The sequence below is a fragment of the Pygocentrus nattereri genome, chromosome 7 (genome assembly GCF_015220715.1).
Source record: "Pygocentrus nattereri isolate fPygNat1 chromosome 7, fPygNat1.pri, whole genome shotgun sequence".
Lineage (NCBI taxonomy): Eukaryota > Metazoa > Chordata > Actinopteri > Characiformes > Serrasalmidae > Pygocentrus > Pygocentrus nattereri.
Genome location: NC_051217.1, coordinates 27,226,959 through 27,248,465, shown reverse-complemented (window position 1 = coordinate 27,248,465; position 21,507 = coordinate 27,226,959). Strand labels below are relative to the sequence as shown.

Sequence of the window (21,507 nt, the reverse complement as noted above, 5' to 3'; positions counted from 1 at the left end):
GAAGGGTCATGTAAAGTAGGCCACAATGGGGCTAAAATTAGAATGAATCAAAAACAATAATAAAGAAATATTACACATAGAAACATAATATAGTTTATTACTAAACAATAATAATGTACTGTATATAAATGTATCTGTAAAATACATTTGAAAGTATATGAAAATAGCCAAAATACTGTCTTAGTTTTAAATATTAGCACATTAACCTTTAACATGGCAAAAGCAAGTGTTGTAGGTATTGATACTCTGTAAATATGCAGTTGTGATTTAATATCTTGTTTATTTGAAATACATTTGTGTGAGTGCTGTCTCACCGCATATATACAAGGTTAATGTAAATTTAGTACTGTTCAAACAACAAACAATTGAAATAATAATAAATTGAGTGTAAAAATATATGTAATAAATACTTTTAAAATCAATTTTCATACATTGCAAAAATGTATTTGATATACATTTGCAATATATTTTTCCCATATGGGCAGCAATATTAAACAGCTTTGTAGATCATGGTAGTGGATCATGTAGTTCATGTTTCAATTTAGTTGGCTTTTGACTTTGTCTGCACTACACACCCTCACTCTTACACACTCTTAAACAGCACAAAGCAGTATTGAATTCTCTCTGAAGTCAATAGTTACTACTGACTAAGTCAATAGTTGCTACTTGAAGCTGTCTGTATCAACCGTTCAGTATGCATTAGCCACTGGAAAGAGTACTTGCTTCATATGATTCTAAACTATTTATTGCAGCTCAGTAAAGTTACTGAGGTAAATTCATTTTACATTTATGTGCTGACCTTACAGGCCCCAGTGAGTTTCCTCTCTCAGTGATATCATTGGTCTAGGTTTTCCTTGCTTTTTTCTCTGAAATGGCTTTAACAGTAAAAAACATGCAGTTTCCAATCTCTGGTGTAATGCAGAATGTTCTGACATTCCAAAATAGCCATATATAACAGTCCATTTTAAGAAAAGGAGGAAAAATGAAACAGTTGATAAGAACAAATTAAAACATTTTAAAAAATGGCATCTGACCAAATCAGCTACTTTTGCTACTGTACAGTCTATGCACTTAGCATTCACTGTTATTTCTCACACTCTGACGCTGTTACTCAGTGTTTTCATTACTGATGATACCCCTGGCATATTCAGAAAAGTATATCTTAATATAAATATTTTATTGTACATAAAGTATAGTGTAATTTATCACAGTGGGAATATTACCCACTTATATTTTAACCTTATAATTACTGTTTCATTGTTCTAAATGTGCTGGACTAAAAAGCCAAAACAACACAGAATTGTGAAACTTTCCCATTACTTACAGATTGTATATGTGTGTAGGGGAAAGAAATAGAGAGTAAAAGAGAAAGAATAAGCAGAAAAAAGAGTGCCAGAATCGAGAACAGAATTCAGAAGTGAATAGCTCTCTATATCTTATCTTTAACAGTTATGACACTTGGAGGTTGCTCTGGGCAAATGACTTAAAACATCCCTGGTATCAAAAGCAGCCTGTTGGACTCCTGGCCAAGAGTATTATCTTCTCATGAGTGTGTGAGTGTCTTCAGTGATTCAGTTGTGCATGTGTGTGTGTAAATGTTTTTATTCCTTGTGGGAACAAAGTGTCCCTAAATGGAGAGCAAAGTGCAAGAACATTGGCCTTGCGGGTACAGGAATAGCAGCAACAAGATTGAACTGAACTGGTAACTGTGGTGCTGGGACAGCAATGTCTAATCATCTTCACACTCTTACACAGTCATGAGTGTTACTGGAGGAAGAATGCATGGCCAGCTCAATGGCAACTCTAAAGGGTAGTGGTGTGTCAGACTGTATGATCAATCCAATGTCATACAGTAATGTAAAGTCAGGGTATGCATATTCAGTCAATAGGCACCAACTCATCATCAGGATGAGCGTGTGTGTTTCTATATGGTGATAGGTAATTGGCACAGTAAACCAGCCACTGTTGGTGGAGAACATCATCTGTATGTGGGTGTATGGGGTGTGTGTATGGATAGCACTGTATAATAAGGTCACTCTACAAACTTCTACAACCCTACTACAAGGAGATGCTCAATCAAAGCTTTATGTCCATGTCTCATTTGGGACAGTAACCTTTTTTGGAAGCATTTTGAGGATGCAACTGATGGGGGGCATCAGCAGAGAGGGAATCACAATATTAATTATTGTTAACCAATTATATACTGAGAAAATACTGAGAAATGTGTAAGGTCTTGTGTTCAAAACTAAAATATCACAGATGCAGAAATATAGCAAACTATGGATTGGGGTGAAAAATATTGTATTATTTTAATTTTAGTTTAAAAAAACAGTTTTGATTTACCTTATTTCACAAAACTTTCACCTAGCACCTAAAACTTAATCCTCTCAGCTAATTATTGCTGGAATTATTATATTGCTACAGTTATAAATCCTCAATAGACTATATCAACCTATCTAGCAATGGTCCTTTAAGGCTGTGTCCGAATCGTTATAATAGTAGAAGGACACAAGTGAAGCACAGCTTTGGATTAAGCTACACTATAATATGCATTCTCCACTAATAATTTGTGTCAGCATATCAAGCCATATGTCTCTCGTGGACAGCAGCACTTCTTGCACAGTTAAATCCCTGCAGATTTTATGATGCATTCTAATGTTCATCTTTATCTCATTCATTTTTGATTTTTTGTGCTTTAATGTTGATATGGTGTTGTGTGTGTTTTCATTATCTAAATTCATGCCTTTTAAGTAAAGGAATTTTACCATAACCTTGGAAATTTGTCACCACCAAATCATGACTATCATGTTTAGATGGTCACTGTCAACAGGTTAACTGTGTGAACAACATATACATCCACTAGAATGTATCACTAACATTGCTCAGTGAAATGCAGATAGAAACACTGCTGTTTGTTGTGACTTTTGGAATTGTCACTGCCTTTAGATTCACTGGAACATTTACCATTAACTTGGTATAATGTGTGCCAAGTTGGTCTACTGTGATTATGTGGTATAACAGAATGTACTGGCTGGTGGTACATTATATCATAGAACTATGTGACTGTGTCTATGGCAGCTTCCTTGTGGTAAACTGAGAAGTGTTTATGAGATTAGCAGGACCTTCCAAACACACCATTAGTTCAAACTTTGACCTGCTCTAACTAATCCAACCAATCAGGGCAATGTCTTTATAAGCCCAGGTGAGACTGAAGTCTTGCAGCAAGGTTGTCAACTTTGATGAGATGACTGTAGTGAGCTTTTCAGGAAGCCAAAGTAAGACTGTATTGTGATTCTCAATTTTATGTTCAGAAGTACATATCCATTGCTACACATCTTAAAACACTATTTGAATCCTAGCTCACAATTACATGTAGCTATGAAGCCAGTTTTAAACCAGTAGCAACACTGAACAAGCAGCAAGATGAACTCCCAAGTACCACATTAAGCAGTATTCACATTATAAAAAAAGAAGTGTGCATCACATGCTGCTTTATACTGTGTATAGATTTAATTACTCCAGCACCTGAGGTGATAAACCACTAATCATCAATTACAAAAATTATTTTTTTTATCTGATTAATCTATAATTCAAGTACAGTACAGTGACAAGTTTAGAAAAAAGCCTACAGTAGTTGACTATATACTTATAGATCAACACACAGTGGTGTCAAATTTGAACTTCTGTGACTACGTACTGTATATTTTCACAACGCAAAGGGCAAAAAACAGCTGCTTTCAAGTAAATGGGCAAAACATAATAATTCTACACAATAATGTGAATGCTGTTTGAGGAAAGAACATTCGTTTGAGAACATTTGTATTTCATCTATTGGATCATTGTAAACATGCATTGCCACCTGTAAATAATCAAATAAAATCATTGCTATAGACATACAAAAAACAAAGAAAGAAATCAATGAAAATGCCTCACTCTTTGCTGCAACATTTAATCATTTTTCCCACAAGAGAAAAAAAAATTCATAAGGTCCTAAAAAACAACTGGAAAGACCATGGTTCATTGATATATTTTCAGTCAAACAGCCATTAACAGCTTAAATGCACTGCTCTGTAATAATAAAACATATCAGCTTTGCTGAAAATATGAACACATCTTTCCAAATTGTAAAAATATAATTTTATCGTGATCAGTTCCACCTCTGCCCCTCTGGTTCAACTCTGCTATAGGTGTGGATGACGTGTGTTCATACTTTGGTTACAGTATGCAAATCAGTCAAACAACGTACCACCCCCTGATGAAGCTCAACTCATTCTGCACTCATAAATATGAAACCACATCTTTGAAGAGAGGTTTCTTTAATGCTAATCCAGTCTTAAGTGAAGCAAGGACAAATGAGTGAATCAATGCTTATGGAAAGTGAATTAATACTTATTGTTATCTTTCCAAAATAATTTGTCTAAAAATTAATTATGCACACTTGATTCAGACATCCTGTTAAATACATCTCTGTAAAGGGTAAATAGCCACAGAGCATTTAAATATGTTAAGGGACATTTTGAAAATGCATACATGTATCCTCTTTATAATTTCTAGAACATTGAATGTTTTGATTACATTATCACAGTAAAATGTACACTTTGTTTTATTTCCACAAATGTTCTTGCCCTGGGTTTCAAGCCAAGAAAAGTGAATAATTAATAAGGTGTCCTACATTCATGTGTTTATCATGTAAGAAAGATTAAATATTGAAAGTAAAGTACCATTATTATTATGACATACTTCAATTCCAAATTGTGTTTAGGTAGCATGTGAAATTCTAATAAAAATGAGCATAAAAATATCACATTTGATGTTTTATTGATGAACTTTGTTGTTTTATTGTTCATTTTTCTTTCTTTTTTTGATTATACACTAATTCCAAATGTTATGCCTGCAACATATTCCCAGAAATTGGGGACAATTTGTATGTGTACAATCGTGTTACATCACCTTTGTTTTAACAACACTTCACAATTATTTGGGGATGCAAAGACAAATCATTCAAGTTTTAAAGCAAAATTTTTTGTCATTCTTCTATTATATAAGTCATACGCTGTGCAGCTGAACAGGGCCTTTGTTGTCATATTTTGCACATAATGCATGACATTTTCAATGGGATGCTGAATTCTGGGCATGGCAGTCTACCACCCAAACTCTCTGAGTACTCAGTTATGTGGTTGTAACACGTAGAATGTGATGAGGCATTGTCATGATGAAATATTAATAGACGTATTTAAAAAAGAGGAAGTAGAATTTAAATGCGTGTACATATATGTCAGCATTAATGGTTACATTGTGCAACTTACCCATGCCATGGGCACTAATGCACTCCCATACCTTGATAGATTCTGGTTTTTGAACATTATGCTATAAAAATCTGCATTTTTTTTTCTTTGGCCAATTTTTCTTCAGTGTGCATTATTTCTCAAGGTTGACAAATCAGACCAGAATATGCGTTTCCAAAATGCATCAATCCATTTCAGATTAACATTTTCAGATTAAGCCCAAAGAAATCTTAACTTGCATCTGTGGATGCAGCACGAAAGTGTTTATTGACAACTGTTTTCAAGGTACTCCTTATTCCATATAGTGAAATCCATCACAGAAACATGCTGGTTTTTAATGCAGTGCTGAGGGATCACAGGTCACAGGCATTCAGTTGTGGCTTTCTGCCTTACCCTTTATACACAGAGATTTCTCATGTCTTTGTTACTGTTTTTGTTTAAATATAGGTTATCATGGAGATCATTGCTTTCTGTTTATATTTACATTTCACATCCTGTCTCAATTTTTTTTATTGGAATTGAGGTTTGTTAAAAAAAAAAAAAAGAAAAGCTTCTTCATAACTTTGAAAATGTATTTTTTAGGTCAGTCTCTCCCTACTTGCCACAGCTGTTCTTGCTGGGATAACAAACCAGGCTAAATGAAAAATTAGCAATTGTCCATATTCATGTGGTGAAAATTTTCATTTTGAAAGTAAATTAAATTAATTGTCCACAATTTACATAGTTATCACTATTTCCATTGCTATTATTATCATGACCATTCTAATAATCCCACTTGTCCTTTATGTTGACCTGATTAGTTGTACTCTTTTTAAGCCATACCTTTCCTTAGCTCTCCCCTACTGTTCACATGCTGATAAAACACCTGCATTGCACTAAAAGAACAACATCTTGTCCGTGCACACACACATAAATATGGGTTATGCATGCACATACACTCACAGAGCATCTTTCTGGGATAATTCCAATTTACATCTTACATCTATCTGACCCTCATCAGCAAAGGAGCATCTGGACGGTCGATTGTGTATGCATGACAATACTTTATGAGGCGGAGGCTACTGGTTGGAGTAACCCTCCTCTCTGTCTGTCCATCTCTCCCTCTTGCTCTGCCTCTCTCTGTCTCTGTCTCTCTGTCTCGCTATCTCTCTCTCTCTCTCTCTCTCTCTCTCTCCCTTTCTCTCTATTTGTAACAAGCATGCACTATCATGCTTTATTCCTTCTTTATTGTTTCTCTCTGATCCACCACAGCAGCTGGTGTGGCAATCAAATGTTGCAATGACAGACATGTATTTACTATTGATAACAAAACTGCATCAATGGGACAAATGCACAAACACACACCCGCATCTCAATTTACTGTTATTCCAGAACGTTCCTTCTTCTGTTCTCTAACTCTAACCTCTTCCTCACTTTCTGTTTTACTATACTGTCTGTTCTTACCTCCATGCTGGTGCCATGGTAGATGCTGCCCGCTGTTAGTGAAAGCATCTCCGAGGTGCTGCTCTGCATAGTCCTGCACTGCACTGCCTGCCTTTGTTTCACACTGTTCTGTTTTCTCCTTACCTTTCACTTCTGGGGGATGGGAGACAGAGAGAAGGGGGGTGGTGCAGGGTATGCAGAAAGACAGAGAGTTAGAAAGATTGTGCATGCATATATGTGCATGTGTGTGTTTGTGGGAGACAGGATATGTTTCCTCCCCCACATGCCAGCTTACTTATTTCAAGATTTGTCCTTTACATGACTGTGTATATGTCTATGTGACTGTGTATATGGCTTATGTGTGTGTCTGTGTGCACATCTTGCTGCATGGTGTGTTTGAAGGCTGTGGAGAAATAGTTAGAGGGAGAAAAATGGCAAATAAACAATAATACTAACACTGCAGCTTCAAAAAAGGACTTTTAAAAAAGCTAGGAAAATACATCGAGGATAAAAGAGATGAGTGGGTACAGTATGAAGGTCTAAAGAGACGAGACAGGGGGGGGAACAAACAGCATGGAGAGTAACCACATTAAACACTCCATATTTTCTTGAAATAATATTACTTAATTAAAAGAAAGTTCAATTCTCACACATGGTTCTCTCAAAGTTTTGAACTTTGTCCAACCCTTCCTGAAGGAAAACAAAATTGCTAGGTTTACTTGTCCAAAAGCTGACCAAATACATTTAGACTTCTGGGCCTGGGGATGCAGTTCATCTTATATGTTTACGCATCCCTGGCTAGTAAGATATTTCCCAATTTTTAGAAATTATGAATAAAAAATTAAAACACATTTTAAGTATTAGTGTCACAATAACCTATTTATCATCACAAAATGCACTGGTATAATAATTCATCATAATAACACATAAATGTGGAAAAAAAACCCATACTCTAAAGCTAAAACACATCTATGCTTTTGTTTGGCATGATATATGATGATAATGCATAAACTTACATATTTGGAAAAGTAGCAATTTTGTTTTTGTTGTCCAAAAAGGAAAATATTTAGAATCAATCAGAATCAGAATCCTTTATTGATGTAACTTGATGAGGGAAATTGCAGCTATTACAGTTGCAACCATTTATGTAAAAGAATAAACACTTTAATAATTTAAAAGAGAAAGAGAAATTTAAGTACATGAGATTTAAGTTCTTATTAATACAGTAAAGTGCTTATTTTTAAAAAATTATCAAAGAAAAACAAAAAGTTTATGCATTATATAGACTGAAATACTGGGACACCCCTTCTAAATGAGGTCAGATGTTTCAGTCATACCCATTGCTAACAGGTGGGTAAAATTAAGCACATAGCCTTGCAGTCTCAATAGGCACAATTAGGCACAAAGTCTCAACACTGGCAATGGAAAGGGTCATACTCATAAGTTCAGTGACTTTAAACATGGCACTGTTATAGGATGCCACTTTTGCCACATGTCAGTGAAATATCTGCACCTGTCAACTGGAAGTGCTATTATTGTGAAATAAAAGCACCAAGGAGCAAAAGCATCTTCGCCATGAAGCAGTAGATTACACAAACTCACAGAGTGGTGCCACCGAGTGCTGAAGCGCACAGTGTCTATCCTTGAATCACTTACTACTGAGTTCCAAAGTTCCTCTCAAATCAGCAAAACGAGTTTGCTTCATGAAATAGATTTCCCTGGCTGAGCAGCTACACGCAAACCTAAGATCAAAATGCACAATACCAAACAAGAGGTTGGGGGTGGTGTGAAGCATGACACCACTGGACACTGGAGCAGCGTGTGCTAGTTGTTACGGGATGGCCCAGCAAAAACAAAAGTAAGGGAAAAGGGAACATGCAGTTGCCGCTGATGAAGCGCCCAGACCAAGGTTCGAACTGGCACTGTTACTGTCAATGGTCTGCAGCGCTACCGCTTTACCACTTAAGTGAGCGAGGGGTGATGGTCAAGGCACCTTGAGGAAGATGGAAAAAGACGCGCAAGTGAAGGGCAGATGAAAGGGATGCCACGGACAACATGCTCAAACTAAGGCTGATTTAGAAAGGTGAAACAAACAAAAACGAAAATGGAAAGACGCTGCCACCGTAATTATGGCAGTTGGTAGACTGTGCTTAATGTGTTTGCTGTTAGAGCAAGCACCTTTTGTGTGGCTTGAATTTCTTTTTTTTTTGTGTTTGTTTTTTGTGAGTAATTTTGGAGCAATTACTCTCTTTTGTCTTTCCAGACCTCTTTTATCTCCTTTTATTTTTGGGGGCAGTTTTGTTTCTTTTCTTTTTGTTTCTTTTTTCATTTCTTTTCTTTTCAAAGACTAAGTACCATACCGATCACCCCTGTGATGTGTGACAAACATTGGCGTTTGCCAGCACCTTATATATGGGGGCTTCCAGGTGTGTCAAGTTAGTCTTAATTGATCGACGGCACCTTGCTGGACGCCTCGCCGCTGTCGCCTTCTTCCGGCAGCAGGTGATGCAGGCTAGGCGCCTTGCTGCCGACGCCCTCTGCTGGCGGCAGCTGGTGCAGGCTGAACCCTTACACTAGTACGTAACGTTAATTACTCCACTATCTTCAGCAACGCTTTACAATACTGATTCACAGTTAATAAATTACTAATCAGGAACTAAGCAGGAATGAATTAGTAGTGCTGCATTACCACTTAAGTAAATACTCATAACTACCAAGGACTACTAGTTAACTACTCAATAGGTAAAAGTGAACTAATGATTGGTAGTTCACTATAAACAATAACGACTGAGTGTCACAGAGAATTATTTAGTAACTATGGTTTCTTAGAATAACTACTCATAAATTACCGATCAGTTCAGCATTAATTGCTCAATAATTGAATCTTACAAGGTTCCTGCTGAACTACTAACTGATATAGTGTATTCCAACACTTCTAACAGTAATGAAATACACTGCACAGTGTGCAGTCTCTACACTATAGTGGCTCATATGCTCCATTTCTATTCACACAAACAGACATTGTCAGAGAAGACTGGGGGCATCACACCACACTGTACTGTACTCTTATGTGTTTGTTTTGATCAGCAACCTTAAAAGGCTAATGTACATCTTCATATTTGGCAGTATGAACCAATTTGCACATCAGCCTACAAATGGGACAACTGCTAAAATATTATTGTATTCAGTAGACCAGTCTGCTTACCTCACATCTTAAAAAAAAAAAACAACATTCTTTTCTACAGGACCACATATGCCTATGTCTCTTTTGAACAGTGGTTATCCTCTGCTCAGCTGCAAACTGCTCCAGTGAGTGCTGGAGGCATCCATGTGATTCAGCCAAAAGAACAACGTCATCTGCAAATAGCAGAGACGCCACCCTCCATCCTCCACACATAATGCCCTCCTGACCTTGACTATGCCTTGACACCCTGTCCATGAATATCATGAACAGGAGTGGAGACAGGGCACAACCCTGCCGGAGCCCAATGCTAGTACTGAAAGGGTCCGACTTAATGCTGAGTATATGAACACAGCTATCACTCTGGGAGTACAGAGATCGAATGGCCCGGAGTAGTAGCCCTGGTACCCCAAACTCCCAGAGGACCTCCCACAAGATATCTTGGGGAACCCGGTCTTAAGCCTTCTCCAAATCCACAAAACACATGTAGACTGGGTTGGCAAACTCCAGTGCCCCCTCAACAATCCGCAAGAGGGTGAAAAGCTGGTCGATTGTTCCATGGCCGGGAGGGAATCCGCATTGTTTCTCCTCAATCTGAGGTTCAACTATCAGTCAAAGCCTCCTTTCCAACACCTTGGCATAGACTTTCCCAGGGAGGCTGAGCAGTGTGATACCCTGATAGTTGGCACACACCCTCCGGTCCCCTTTTTCAAAAATGGGGAACACCACCCAGATGAAACGACAACAAAGTCGATCATTGACCTCTGACCCAAGGTGCTCTGGTACCATGTACACTTATGAACATCCTTGTGTTCAAACTTGATGTTTGTTATGGACAATCCATGCCTGGCACAGAAGTCCAATAACAATTCAACCATTCGGGTTTAGCATGCCGTTCTTACCAATTACGCCTCTCCAGGTCTCCCAGTCATTGCCAACATAAAGCATTGAAGTCCCCCAGTAAGACTATGGAGTCTGTAGGAGGGACCCATTCCAGAACCCTGCCCACTTGCTCCAAGAAGGCCGAATACTAAGACCTGTTGTTTGGTGCATAAGCACACACAACAGTCAGAGTTTTCCTCTCTGCAATTTTAATGGTTGGTTAGTGTAGCGGGTAACACCTCTGCCTTCTACGCTGTAGACTGGGGTTCAATCCCCTGCTTGGACAAGCACCCTACACTATACCAATAAGAGTCCTTGGGCAAGACTCCTAACACCACCTTGGCCTACCTGTGTAAAATGATCAAATTGTAAGTCGCTTTGGATAAGAGTGTCAGCCAAATGCCTATCAAGGAGTTTGGTTCCAGAGCCGACACTGTGGGTGGAGGTGAGCCCAACTATATCTATTTGGTACCTCTCAACCTCCCGCAGAAGCTCCGGCTCCTTCCCCCTCAGTGAGATTACATTCCACGTGCCAAGAGCCAGTTTCTGCCACAAGGGCCTAGGCTCCCTAGGGCCCCCCTGCAATCTCCCACTGCCTGTGCAACACTGCACCGCTCCCCCCATGCTGCCCCACATGGTCCCCCCATGTTGCCTCTTCGGGCTGAGCACGGCCGGGTTACGTGGGCTGCCTGGCCACCAGGTGCTCGCCGGGGAAACTACCCCCAGGCCTGGCTGCAGGGGTAGGTCCTGGTGAATCTATCCCGGGCAGGGTACATGGTATTCTGTGCCCGTTTTTCATGGTGGGTTTTTTTTGGATTGTGTTAGTCTGGATCTTCACTCCAGACCTGTTCGCCCTGGGAGACCCTTCCAGGAGCATATTGCTCAAGACGACATAGCTCTGAAAATGCCTAGACCACACAAGCCCTTCTGCCATGACAAGGCATTAGGAAGGATCCTAATCATTAGTTCAATATTACTTAGTTAATTAGTAACTGTGTAGTTAACTAAGTAACTTGGTCATTACTCAAGTGTTAATGTAGCATGACTCATTCATTCCTGCTTAGTTCCTAATAAGTTAAGTATTAACTATGAAACACTATTCTAAAGTTTTACGCTTTACCCTAAGTTATTCCCTTAAGCATATATTTTAAAATCTTGTACAAATTTATATAAATGCATACATTTGTAAATGTAATCTATTAACCTGCATCAAAACATTTTATCAACTTATCCCAAACCATGTCCACAGGAATAAATCCCAGGAACGCAATGATGCAGATGAATTTTGAGAATGAATTACATTTTTGGCAGCCTTTCATGTACATGTGCTCATTTGAGATTGCCTTAAAGTGGTTCAGTCATGTTGAGGTCCATCAGTGTTTTGTTTTGCTTCTTTAGTTTAACACTGGAGCTACAAGATTAATATTGCTAACAAACATTAGAAATCAATAATTACACAAAGATTTTGCATAAATGTATCCTTTAAACTTCTCCTAACCCAATTAGACAGCATCCAGGTCTTCAGTAAGGTCACCTAGATTTGTTGTAATTTAGGGTATACTATGGGAAAATTTATCTATGTAGCTGAACACTGCAGGCAGCCACATGTTGATATGTAGCCACACAAAGTTTGAACAAAGTTATAACCACTGTAATCAGGTTACACTGTGGTTGGGAAAAGTTCAATAATAGGCCACTTTTTTCATTGGATTTTTTCAGCTTGCTTACCCTTGGATAAAAACACCTGGCTAGTGCTCCCCAGATAATTAAATTTGAGATGCCTTGTCTAAAGTAATACTTCACAGGTTACTAATAGTAATAATAATAATAATAATAAGAAGAAGAAGAAGAAGACTGAGTCAAAATTTTTTTTTTACATTTTATTTTATTGAACTTTTGAGGTTAATATTTAGGTTAGTACAAAAGATCTGCCTGAAACTTTGTTTGCCTGCTCACCCAGTGAATTGTAGTATTACAGTAGTGACTTTAGGTGGAGAATAGTAACACACACACACACGCATGCATTTTCTAAACTACTTATACTACTTGTATAGTTGTTAGATGCTATAGGGGTTGTTGGAGCCTATCCCAGCAGTCATTAGGCAGAAGGCAAGAACATCCTGGACAGGTTGCCTGTCCATCACAGGGCAGACACGCAGACATTTATATTCACATACATACTCATACATAGTTATTAGCATCTCCAATTAGACTGGAAAGGCCCTTTTTGCTGGGCACCACTACCCGCTGCATCACCATGCTGCTTGTATAATAATATAAAAATGATTAAACTGACTGTAAAGAAACATGTAAACAGCTCATTTTAGTATTCAACGCAGACCAACCACCATAGTTTAAACATTACTGATGTGCAAAAAAAGGTTTCATGTTCTGGTCACATCAGCTTATCTAAAGCTGTTTTCAGAGACCTTTAATGGATAATGTCTAATGTGGTTTGATTTATTGTAGTCATGTGAATGGACCTTTTAACAGGTCCAGGTGCCAAGTAGGCCTTGAGGGCTTTATTAACAGATCAATGGTGCAAAGCTTTGGATTTACAGACAATTATTAACCTTATTGGCGAGAAAGATTCAGACTGGAACAAAAATTTGGCATGTAGGCCCTTTTACTAAATCAATCAGTCTGTGCCGTCTGGATAAATCAGTGGTCTTAGAAGTTAGATTGTGTTGCAATGATCTAAATTTAATTCCTTGCTTTGCTTTCTCATGTTTGGGAAAGGGAGAGGAAAATATTGTATGGAATTCATTCTGGCTATTCATTGGAACATAGTTAGGCATGTTCACACTTGTGCAATAAAATCCTTTACCGAGTGGCTGTCAGACATGAAGAAGGTGGCATTACCCTGAACCTAAACTCTACAGCTATTCTGAGTAAAGCAAAGCTTTCCATGTTCTGAAGCACCAAGGCTTTTACAGAATGCACTCAAGGTGAAACATTTAACATATTTACAGTGCTGGAGAAATCTTAGGCACTATTAGATTAGAAAATTAGATTTAAAGAACGTTATCTGTGCAGTTATGTTTTGCAAATTGTATTGATTTTAAAAACATCAAAGTTTTCCTTTAACCATTTCCATACCGCTCACCAAGGAAGCCCAATATTATTTGCAGTCATCGTCATCATCAGTCCCTGGTTTAGCAAATCAATCTTTAATTAATTAGATCAGGTGTGCTGGTGATGGAATCCAACAAATCACTGTGATGGCTGGGGGCTTTGAGGAGAAGTTTAAGACCAAACTAGCTTAAAAAAATATTAACTGCTTTTTTTTAAAACAAAAAACATATTTCCTGCATTAATACTGGCTTGCATTTATTCAAATGGTGCTGTACTGGTTTACCAACAGTTAAAACACAGATAAATGGTTTTAAACAATGTGCTTAGGTGCCTAATACTTTTGCACAGTATTGTAACAAACTGCCATCTCTCTCTTTTGAAACACAGAGAAAACTGTGACTGTTTTTTTTGTCCAATTATGACAACTTAACAGTTTTGTTTAAGAAATGGCCTGGTTTTGCTCCATGAAACAGTATAAATGAATGAGTGTTCACATCTTGAAAAGACTGTTTTTGGTGTCAGGGGCTATTAACAACTGCCTAAAGATACAGCATGTTATTAATAATGAAAAATTAAAGAAACTTTGCAAAAGGGAGTTTGTCATTATACATCAATTAAAATTGATGAGGAAAATAATCAAACTTGGAATCACCAGGAAAATATTCACATGGTTTATTTACCTCAGAGGAAGTTTAGTCCACAGTGCTTACAGAAGGGTGAGTGGTGAAAATATTTTTCCCTCTGAAAAGACGTTTTGCTTTCCCCCCATGCAGAAATTTTTGTACTGCACAGTAAATGACAAAGAGGAAACCTTGATTAATTAAACATTTTCTTTGTGCAATAAAAAGCTCACAAACTGCTTTGAGGATTGACCAAACTTTAGCAGATTTTTGGCATTCAAAATGTTCAAAAACTGTTCTTGCAAAAGATCATGCCTCATACTCATAGATCTTTTGTAAGCTTTGCTATTATAGCCTAGCAAACACTAACTCAATTAATCTTCCTTTCTTCAGTTTATAATTAAATGGGATTTGCTGTATTTAAATGGGAAGTAGATGTTGTATTGTCATTGGAGCTAATTGAAATACCAACAGTTCTGCACCCTTTAAGTGTTATATAGAAATGTATGCACAACTGGTCAAACTGTCATTCAGGAAGATTGAGTAGAACAGAGAAGACTTGTGGTTAACACAAATTAATCTTTGTCTCATGCCTTCTTGAATTTGTAGTATGTAGTATATGAGTGTCCAATCTTATCCGCAAAGGGCTGATGTGCCTGCATGTTTACATTCCAACCAAGCAGGAGCACAAGTGGTCAGTTGCTTTTGCAACTGATTAAACACGTAAGGAAGTCAGGCGTACATCTGCTCATTTGGAATGAAAAGCTTGCAGCCACACTGGCCCTCTGTAGATAAGATTGGACATCACAGGTGTAGTAGTTGAAGGCAAGTTCCTTGCTCCCTGTATGACTGAAAAGTTTTCTGGGATATCCACATTCTTCTATTCAAATACAAATGGTCTTTTTGAAAAAGCAAACATTTCCAAAGATGTACTGTGTTTTTAACACTGAACTAAACTACTGACTCTTAACATGTTTTGGTATAATAAGGTCAATATATACCCTCTTGATTATTGTGTACAGGTAAACATTAAACAAACTTGGTCCAGCCTTAAGGAAGGGGCCATACAAAAACCCATGTCATGCTTAAAGAGGGAGAAAAAGAGGAAGAAACAGGAACAGTGATGGTATCACCATTATATAAATATATAATTTGTTTAATTTAAGACCTTCACTTTTTATAATCCTTAAGTACAAAACAGAGTGTTTGTGTGTGTGTGTATTTGTGTGAGAGAGAGAGAATTCTTGTATACCACAAAAGAACTGCTATAGCAGGTAAGTTAACTAAACATTCCTTTCTTCTTAGCTTTCTTTTGTAGAACTGTATCACAGATTGACTCCACACACTACCCTCATTTATCTGTTCCTTACTGTCATATCACTGCCATGAATATACATTATCATGCTTGTCTCAGGTTAGATTCATTACTTTGTGAATGCCTTTGTTTATTCTGCTACTCATGCCGTTTTGGTTGCTACCATGTGAATACTGATTTAATAGCTCTAGGTCTGGACTCCTGAACACCTTCCAATTTTTGAAACAAATGATGGCTGAGTTCAGACCTGATTTGTATTCATATTACAATGCAAAAACATTACTAGTGTGAAAAAGGACAATAGTATAATGAAGAGACGAGCAGAAAGTAACAATTTTACTTTTCCAATTTACTGTTTATCTAATTTACTCATTTAACTGCTGTTGGTAAAATATCTTAAGTGCACGGATCGGAATTTAAAGCCAATTTATTTACTCATAAACTTTTAGAAGGTACACACAAGCATTTTTCCTTGAAAAAAGAAAATCTTGTGTACAAAACAAACTTTACAACTTTGTGTTCTATTGGAACAAAACTTATTTATGCAGGACTTGCTAAAGGAGCCAGTTAGTGCATGATTCGAATGTACTAAGCCTAGCCCCTTGATCAAAATATGGGAAGGAAAGTACCTGTGTGTTTTGTTTTGTATGTTACAAAATGACAGTCTTAAAGGGGGGGAACAGCAAAAATGACCCCTTAGAACACAATGTAATACTAGCCCACTTGTACATAACTACTACATAAAAAAGAGCCAGGTATGAGCACATACTGTTAAATACTGGACACGCTGGAGTCTACTACATGAGCTTACTTTACTGTCATGCTACACTGTTCTGGTGGTCATATGCTTTATTTAAAGATTACCTACATAATGACTTTATAATACATCCACAAGCACTGAATGACTTAATTTAAGATATTTAGTTAAAACACCTGATGTCATTATATACAAGATGACATGTTTTGTGAAGTAAATGACTTTCCTTAGAAAATGTGTTTCATTTATAACATTGTTATGAAGGATCATTTACAATTATACAAACTGAGGCTTATTTACATACTATTGTTGTTTCATGAGATATTGGAGCACAGGACATAACTTGTTGCAAGCTTTCATTCACATTCTTTTATTCCCACAGCATTGTTATCTGTGTATTTTCACAGGAATCACAGGTATTTCTCGATTTGCCATTGACATAGTTTTTGTAGTATGAAAGTAACAGTTTTTCCATTCACGTTGTGTGTTACATAATTTGTACCTATCTTCTTCTATCGGCTGCTCCCTTTAGTGGTCGCCACAGCGGATCATCTACCTCAATCTTGCCCTATCTATTGCCTCCTCTACTTTCACACCTATAATATTCTTTTTTTTTTAACTTTATTGGCATTAACACATATATAACACATGTAATAACGTAATAAATTCACCTTGAGATTTGGGCGTCACTTAACATGCATACTGCAGGGCCAGAACATGAACACATATGCATATCCATGCATTCTATACCTCCATACATATTTTCCATCTTCTTATAAAGGAATATATTATACTTTTAATTGTAGCTGGGCTGTCATGTGTTCCATCATATAAGTATGCTTGATTTTTTATAACCATTGAAAAATCGTTGGGGTATTAGGCTTCATCCAAGTAACTGTAATTAATTTTCTTGCAACCATCATCAAAACATGCAGTATGTAACACTGGTCATTGGTATTCAGGGAACACTTCCAACAGTTATATATATATTCTTTATTTTTGGACAGTCCCAGAACACATGAGTATGATCACGGACCATACCACAGTTTGTCCACCTTTATTGGTAGAATTAAAAAAAAAAATAAAAACACATGCAACTAGCGGGGTTCTGAAATGCCCCTTTTTAACCTTCCACTCAAATTCTTTCCATAGCTGGCTCCCAACCCCCCTGTGACATCTGCAATATACAGTTTCCCAAACTTCATCCTCCACTAAATTTCCAATTCCCATTGTCCTTTGATATGTAAAGTGTTGTCTTGATAGTCAATCATTAGTTTTTTATAGATATGAGCTATGTTTTTTTTGTTGATGCACAGTGTTCAGACAAATTTATAAAATGGGTTTCTATATTGGTTGGTTGTCTTTTAACAATATCCCAGTTTCTAATGTAATGTCTCATTTGTACATATCTAAAGACATCACCTGATTGTAGAGCAAACTTGTCTTGGACTTGTGAGAAAGATTTAAATATATTCCCATTGTATCTATAAAATTCTATTTACCCTCTTGATGGCTGTAATGTAGTGCCATTCTGAAGCATATAACTCAGTAACTCAATAACAAGTGAATGCCAGCCAGGTTAAAGTACAGTTTCTACATAGCAGGATTAGTTTTTAAAATGTTACAACAAAACCCTCTAAAGTAAACAATGGAGAAAAAAAAGGAACAAACAAAGTTTATGTTTTATCTGTAGCAGGTATGTGTATATTCCTTCTTCAAATATGTTTAAATTATTTAACAAAAAACTAGACCTGATAGGCTATACCCTGCTCTTCTTTTGGGAAGTGTTGATACATACACCATATCAAACTGGATGAATCACACCTAGTGATAATTACAACATGATAACAGTTGATAAGGGTAGTCAGAGACTACAGTACAAAGTATACAAGATCTTCACTGTCACGGGGAGCCAGTGTGTAGAATAAATCTTTTGCAGTTTAAAAATTGACTTGAGGCACTGAAATGCTAACACTGCTTATATCTCTAAAATTCTTAAGTATACTGGATTAAAAAAAAGGCTTTTCCCCTGCCCTGCAGGAGAATCTTAAATCTCTATGTAACTGGTACTGAGGACAAACCATAAAAGGTAAGTTGAAGGTTACTTTCCATCACTTAGCTGAATTTTTTGTACCAAAAAGGAACAAAAACTTTCACAGTTTGATAAAGCTTGGGTCAATGTTATGCTATTAGCAGCTAATGCTCAAGTTTTCTGTTTCATTGCAAAGTTAAGTTACAGGTTTATGGCCATTCAGATGCTTTTTCTACCTGCTGCCTGGAATTGTTGAAATAATATTGAATGCTTTTGTGAATGAGAATTTGAACCAAACATATTTGCTCTAGCCACTTGTTTGCCACTGGCACAAGATATGACTTTGAACATGTTCTTTATTGCTCTATTCTTTCTCTATACAGTGATTTGGGTATTTTGAAGATGACACGCTCCTTGCATCAGTTTATCAGAGACTACCTGGCCAAACGACGCATTTGCAAAAACCGCCTTGTTACCAAAGATGGACACTGCAACATTGAATATGGCAACGTGAGATACAGCAGCCGCTTTGCTTATATGCTGGATTTGTGGACCACTTTTGTGGAAATCCGCTGGCGTTTCATCATTTTATTTTTCGTGGCCTCCTTCACTCTCAGCTGGTTTATCTTTGGTCTCATCTGGTATTGGATTGCCCATGATAATGGGGACTTGTGGTGGCAAAATCCCCCATTAGACCACAAACCATGTATATATAATGTTTTTGGCCTCACAACAGCCTTCCTCTATTCACTAGAAACACAGATGACCATTGGTTATGGTCTGCGAGTCCTCAGTCCATTCTGCCCTGGTGCTGTTGCCCTCATTATCATTCAGACCATCATTGGTTTACTTATCAGCTGTTTCTGGTGTGGATTAATTATGGCCAAAATTGCCTTGCCCAAGAAAAGAGCTAAGACCATTACCTTCAGCAAAATGGCTGTCATTTGCCCTAAAAATGGTGCCCTCTGTCTCCAGATACGAGTCGCCAACTTGCGTAAAACTTTGATGATTGGCAGTCAGATCTATGGAAAGCTGCTTAGGACAACAATCACACCTGAAGGTGAGACAATCATCTTGGACCAAGTCAATGTTGATTTTATGGTTGACGCTGGGAAAGACAATCTCTTCTTCATCTGTCCTTTGACCTTGTACCATGTAATTGACAAAACAAGCCCATTCTTTAAATTGGCTGTAGACACACTGCTCCAGCAAGAGTTTGAGTTGGTGGTGTTTCTGGACGCCACAGATGAGTCCACCAGCTCCTCCTGCCAAGTTAGGTCTTCCTATATCCCCCAGGAGATCAAGTGGGGCCACAGGTTTCTCCCAATCATTTCCCGTAATAAAGAAGGCAAATATCGTGTGGATTTCTCCAATTTCGCCAGAGTAGAGCCCGTACCAACTGCACATTGTGCTCACTGCTTCTATAATGGCCAAAGTCATCACTACCCCAAAAATGGCATAGATAACCAGGGATTTGAAGTGATTGAAATCAATGAACAAGTCACTGCTACTGAAATGTGAAATCTACATTTGAGCATGCCATAAGGACTACTTGCTCTTTTATGTGGCTCACTAAAACCAGATATATACATTCTGTTTAGATTAAAATAATTTTTTATTCATTAGGTAAATGTAAGAGCCCCAAGCACTTTGGTCTAGCAGGTATGTGTCAAAATACTTTTTTGTCATATTAGGGACTTTTAAAACCAGCAAGGTGATTGTGTTTCTAGAATTAGAAATATGATCAAAGACAATAACAACAAATGATAAACCTTTAATTGGAAGGTACATAAAGTAGCCCAATACTGTCTCATCTCTAAAATGTGTAATTGTTATGTTGGTGTATTGTTGGTTAATTGATGTAATATCACTGATTTCTTTAGAAAGAAGCAAACTAGGAAGTGGCTTTTAATGAGAACGAAGCTTCTTCTACTCTAGTCCTGTATTTGCACAGCACTGCACACATTTGTGAATTTTCTTTGCTTTAATGCACATTAGCTAATTATCAATCTTTGCTTGGGCAGAACCAGATGTGGTCCACTGGTGCTGATTTTGAGGGCCATAAATTAAAGCATATTCAGTAATCAAGTGGAATAAAAATAAAAATAGAATGGATAAATAACTTTGATTTGAAGCAGTGCTAAAATGTCCAATTTAAGTATTATGTTTAATCTGTACAAAAATGTAGACAAAAGTAAGAAATGAGTATGTTCTTTGACTCATTTGACTGCATTTTCTGTTTCAGCTTATATATATATATATATATATATATATATATATATATATATATATATATATATACATATATAAATTATTTATTATTATATTATGTGTACATGATAAAACCTTTCTAATGCTTCATGAAGTATCTATCCTGTTTTTGAGAGGTACTATATTATTCTATTTCTTGTTGTTGAGGGAGACAATATACATAAAATGTCTCGTGGCACTCAACAAGTGTCCTGATTTTTTAACATTTCCTACTTTCTAAGGAAAAACACATGAGACAGTAGTGATTTTGTTTCATGGTATGTCAGTTCCATTTACCAAATTCTCCTTACAGCAATCAATATTATGCTATGCGTGTGCAAAAAGTGTATGCACACCAACCCAATTTGGACTACGCATTCGCAGGACTGTTGCAAAATGATATTGGAAATTACATACCCTTGCTGCACATCCATAGTCCAAATCGGGTAGAGACAAACCCCATTCACCAAAATTGTTTTACTTTCTGTAACCAAAGTAGTGTTCTTTGTGGTTTTTAACAATGTACACTTCAAGACAGAGATTGCATCAAGTAGCAGCTCGGAAAAAACACAAGGCGAGGAATTTATTGATTAGCCTCTCTCTATCTGCACACACATTTTCCACTATATGCACACCTCATTTCCATTTCCACTGAAGGCAAAACAGTGGCATTTCCCATGGACAGAAG

The 21,507-nt window shown here is 37.2% G+C and overlaps 2 protein-coding genes across 5 annotated transcripts in view; one reads left to right on the top strand and one right to left on the bottom strand.

Moving 5' to 3' along the window:
* Window positions 1-6,839, bottom strand: part of kcnj5 (potassium inwardly rectifying channel subfamily J member 5) — a 48,584-nt gene extending 41,745 nt beyond the window's left edge. For both annotated transcript variants that reach the window (XM_017723448.2, XM_037540129.1), the window contains exon 1: window positions 6,729-6,839. The gene's annotated coding sequence lies outside the window, so the exon portion shown is untranslated. The remainder of the gene's footprint in view (window positions 1-6,728) is intronic.
* An 8,717-nt stretch (window positions 6,840-15,556) lies between these two features.
* On the top strand, window positions 15,557-20,771 carry LOC108443054 (ATP-sensitive inward rectifier potassium channel 1-like). 3 transcript variants are annotated; one of them, XM_017723452.2, is made up of 4 exons: window positions 15,557-15,739; window positions 16,920-16,953; window positions 18,578-18,626; window positions 18,953-20,771. In XM_017723452.2, exon 4 carries the CDS (start codon window positions 18,972-18,974, stop codon window positions 20,088-20,090), a length of 1,119 nt encoding a protein of 372 aa, XP_017578941.1. In that variant the 5' UTR covers window positions 15,557-15,739; window positions 16,920-16,953; window positions 18,578-18,626; window positions 18,953-18,971; the 3' UTR covers window positions 20,091-20,771. The 3 variants fall into 3 exon arrangements, with proteins under 3 accessions (XP_017578941.1, XP_017578940.1, XP_017578938.1); XM_017723451.2 differs by having other exon boundaries at window positions 16,920-18,626; XM_017723449.2 differs by lacking the exons at window positions 16,920-16,953; window positions 18,578-18,626.
* Window positions 20,772-21,507: the final 736 nt, after the last annotated feature.

Coding starts and splice junctions, on each gene's coding strand:
- LOC108443054 (XM_017723449.2), top strand. CDS start 18,972: ATGACACGCTCCTTGCATCAGTTTATCAGAGACTACCTGGCCAAACGA.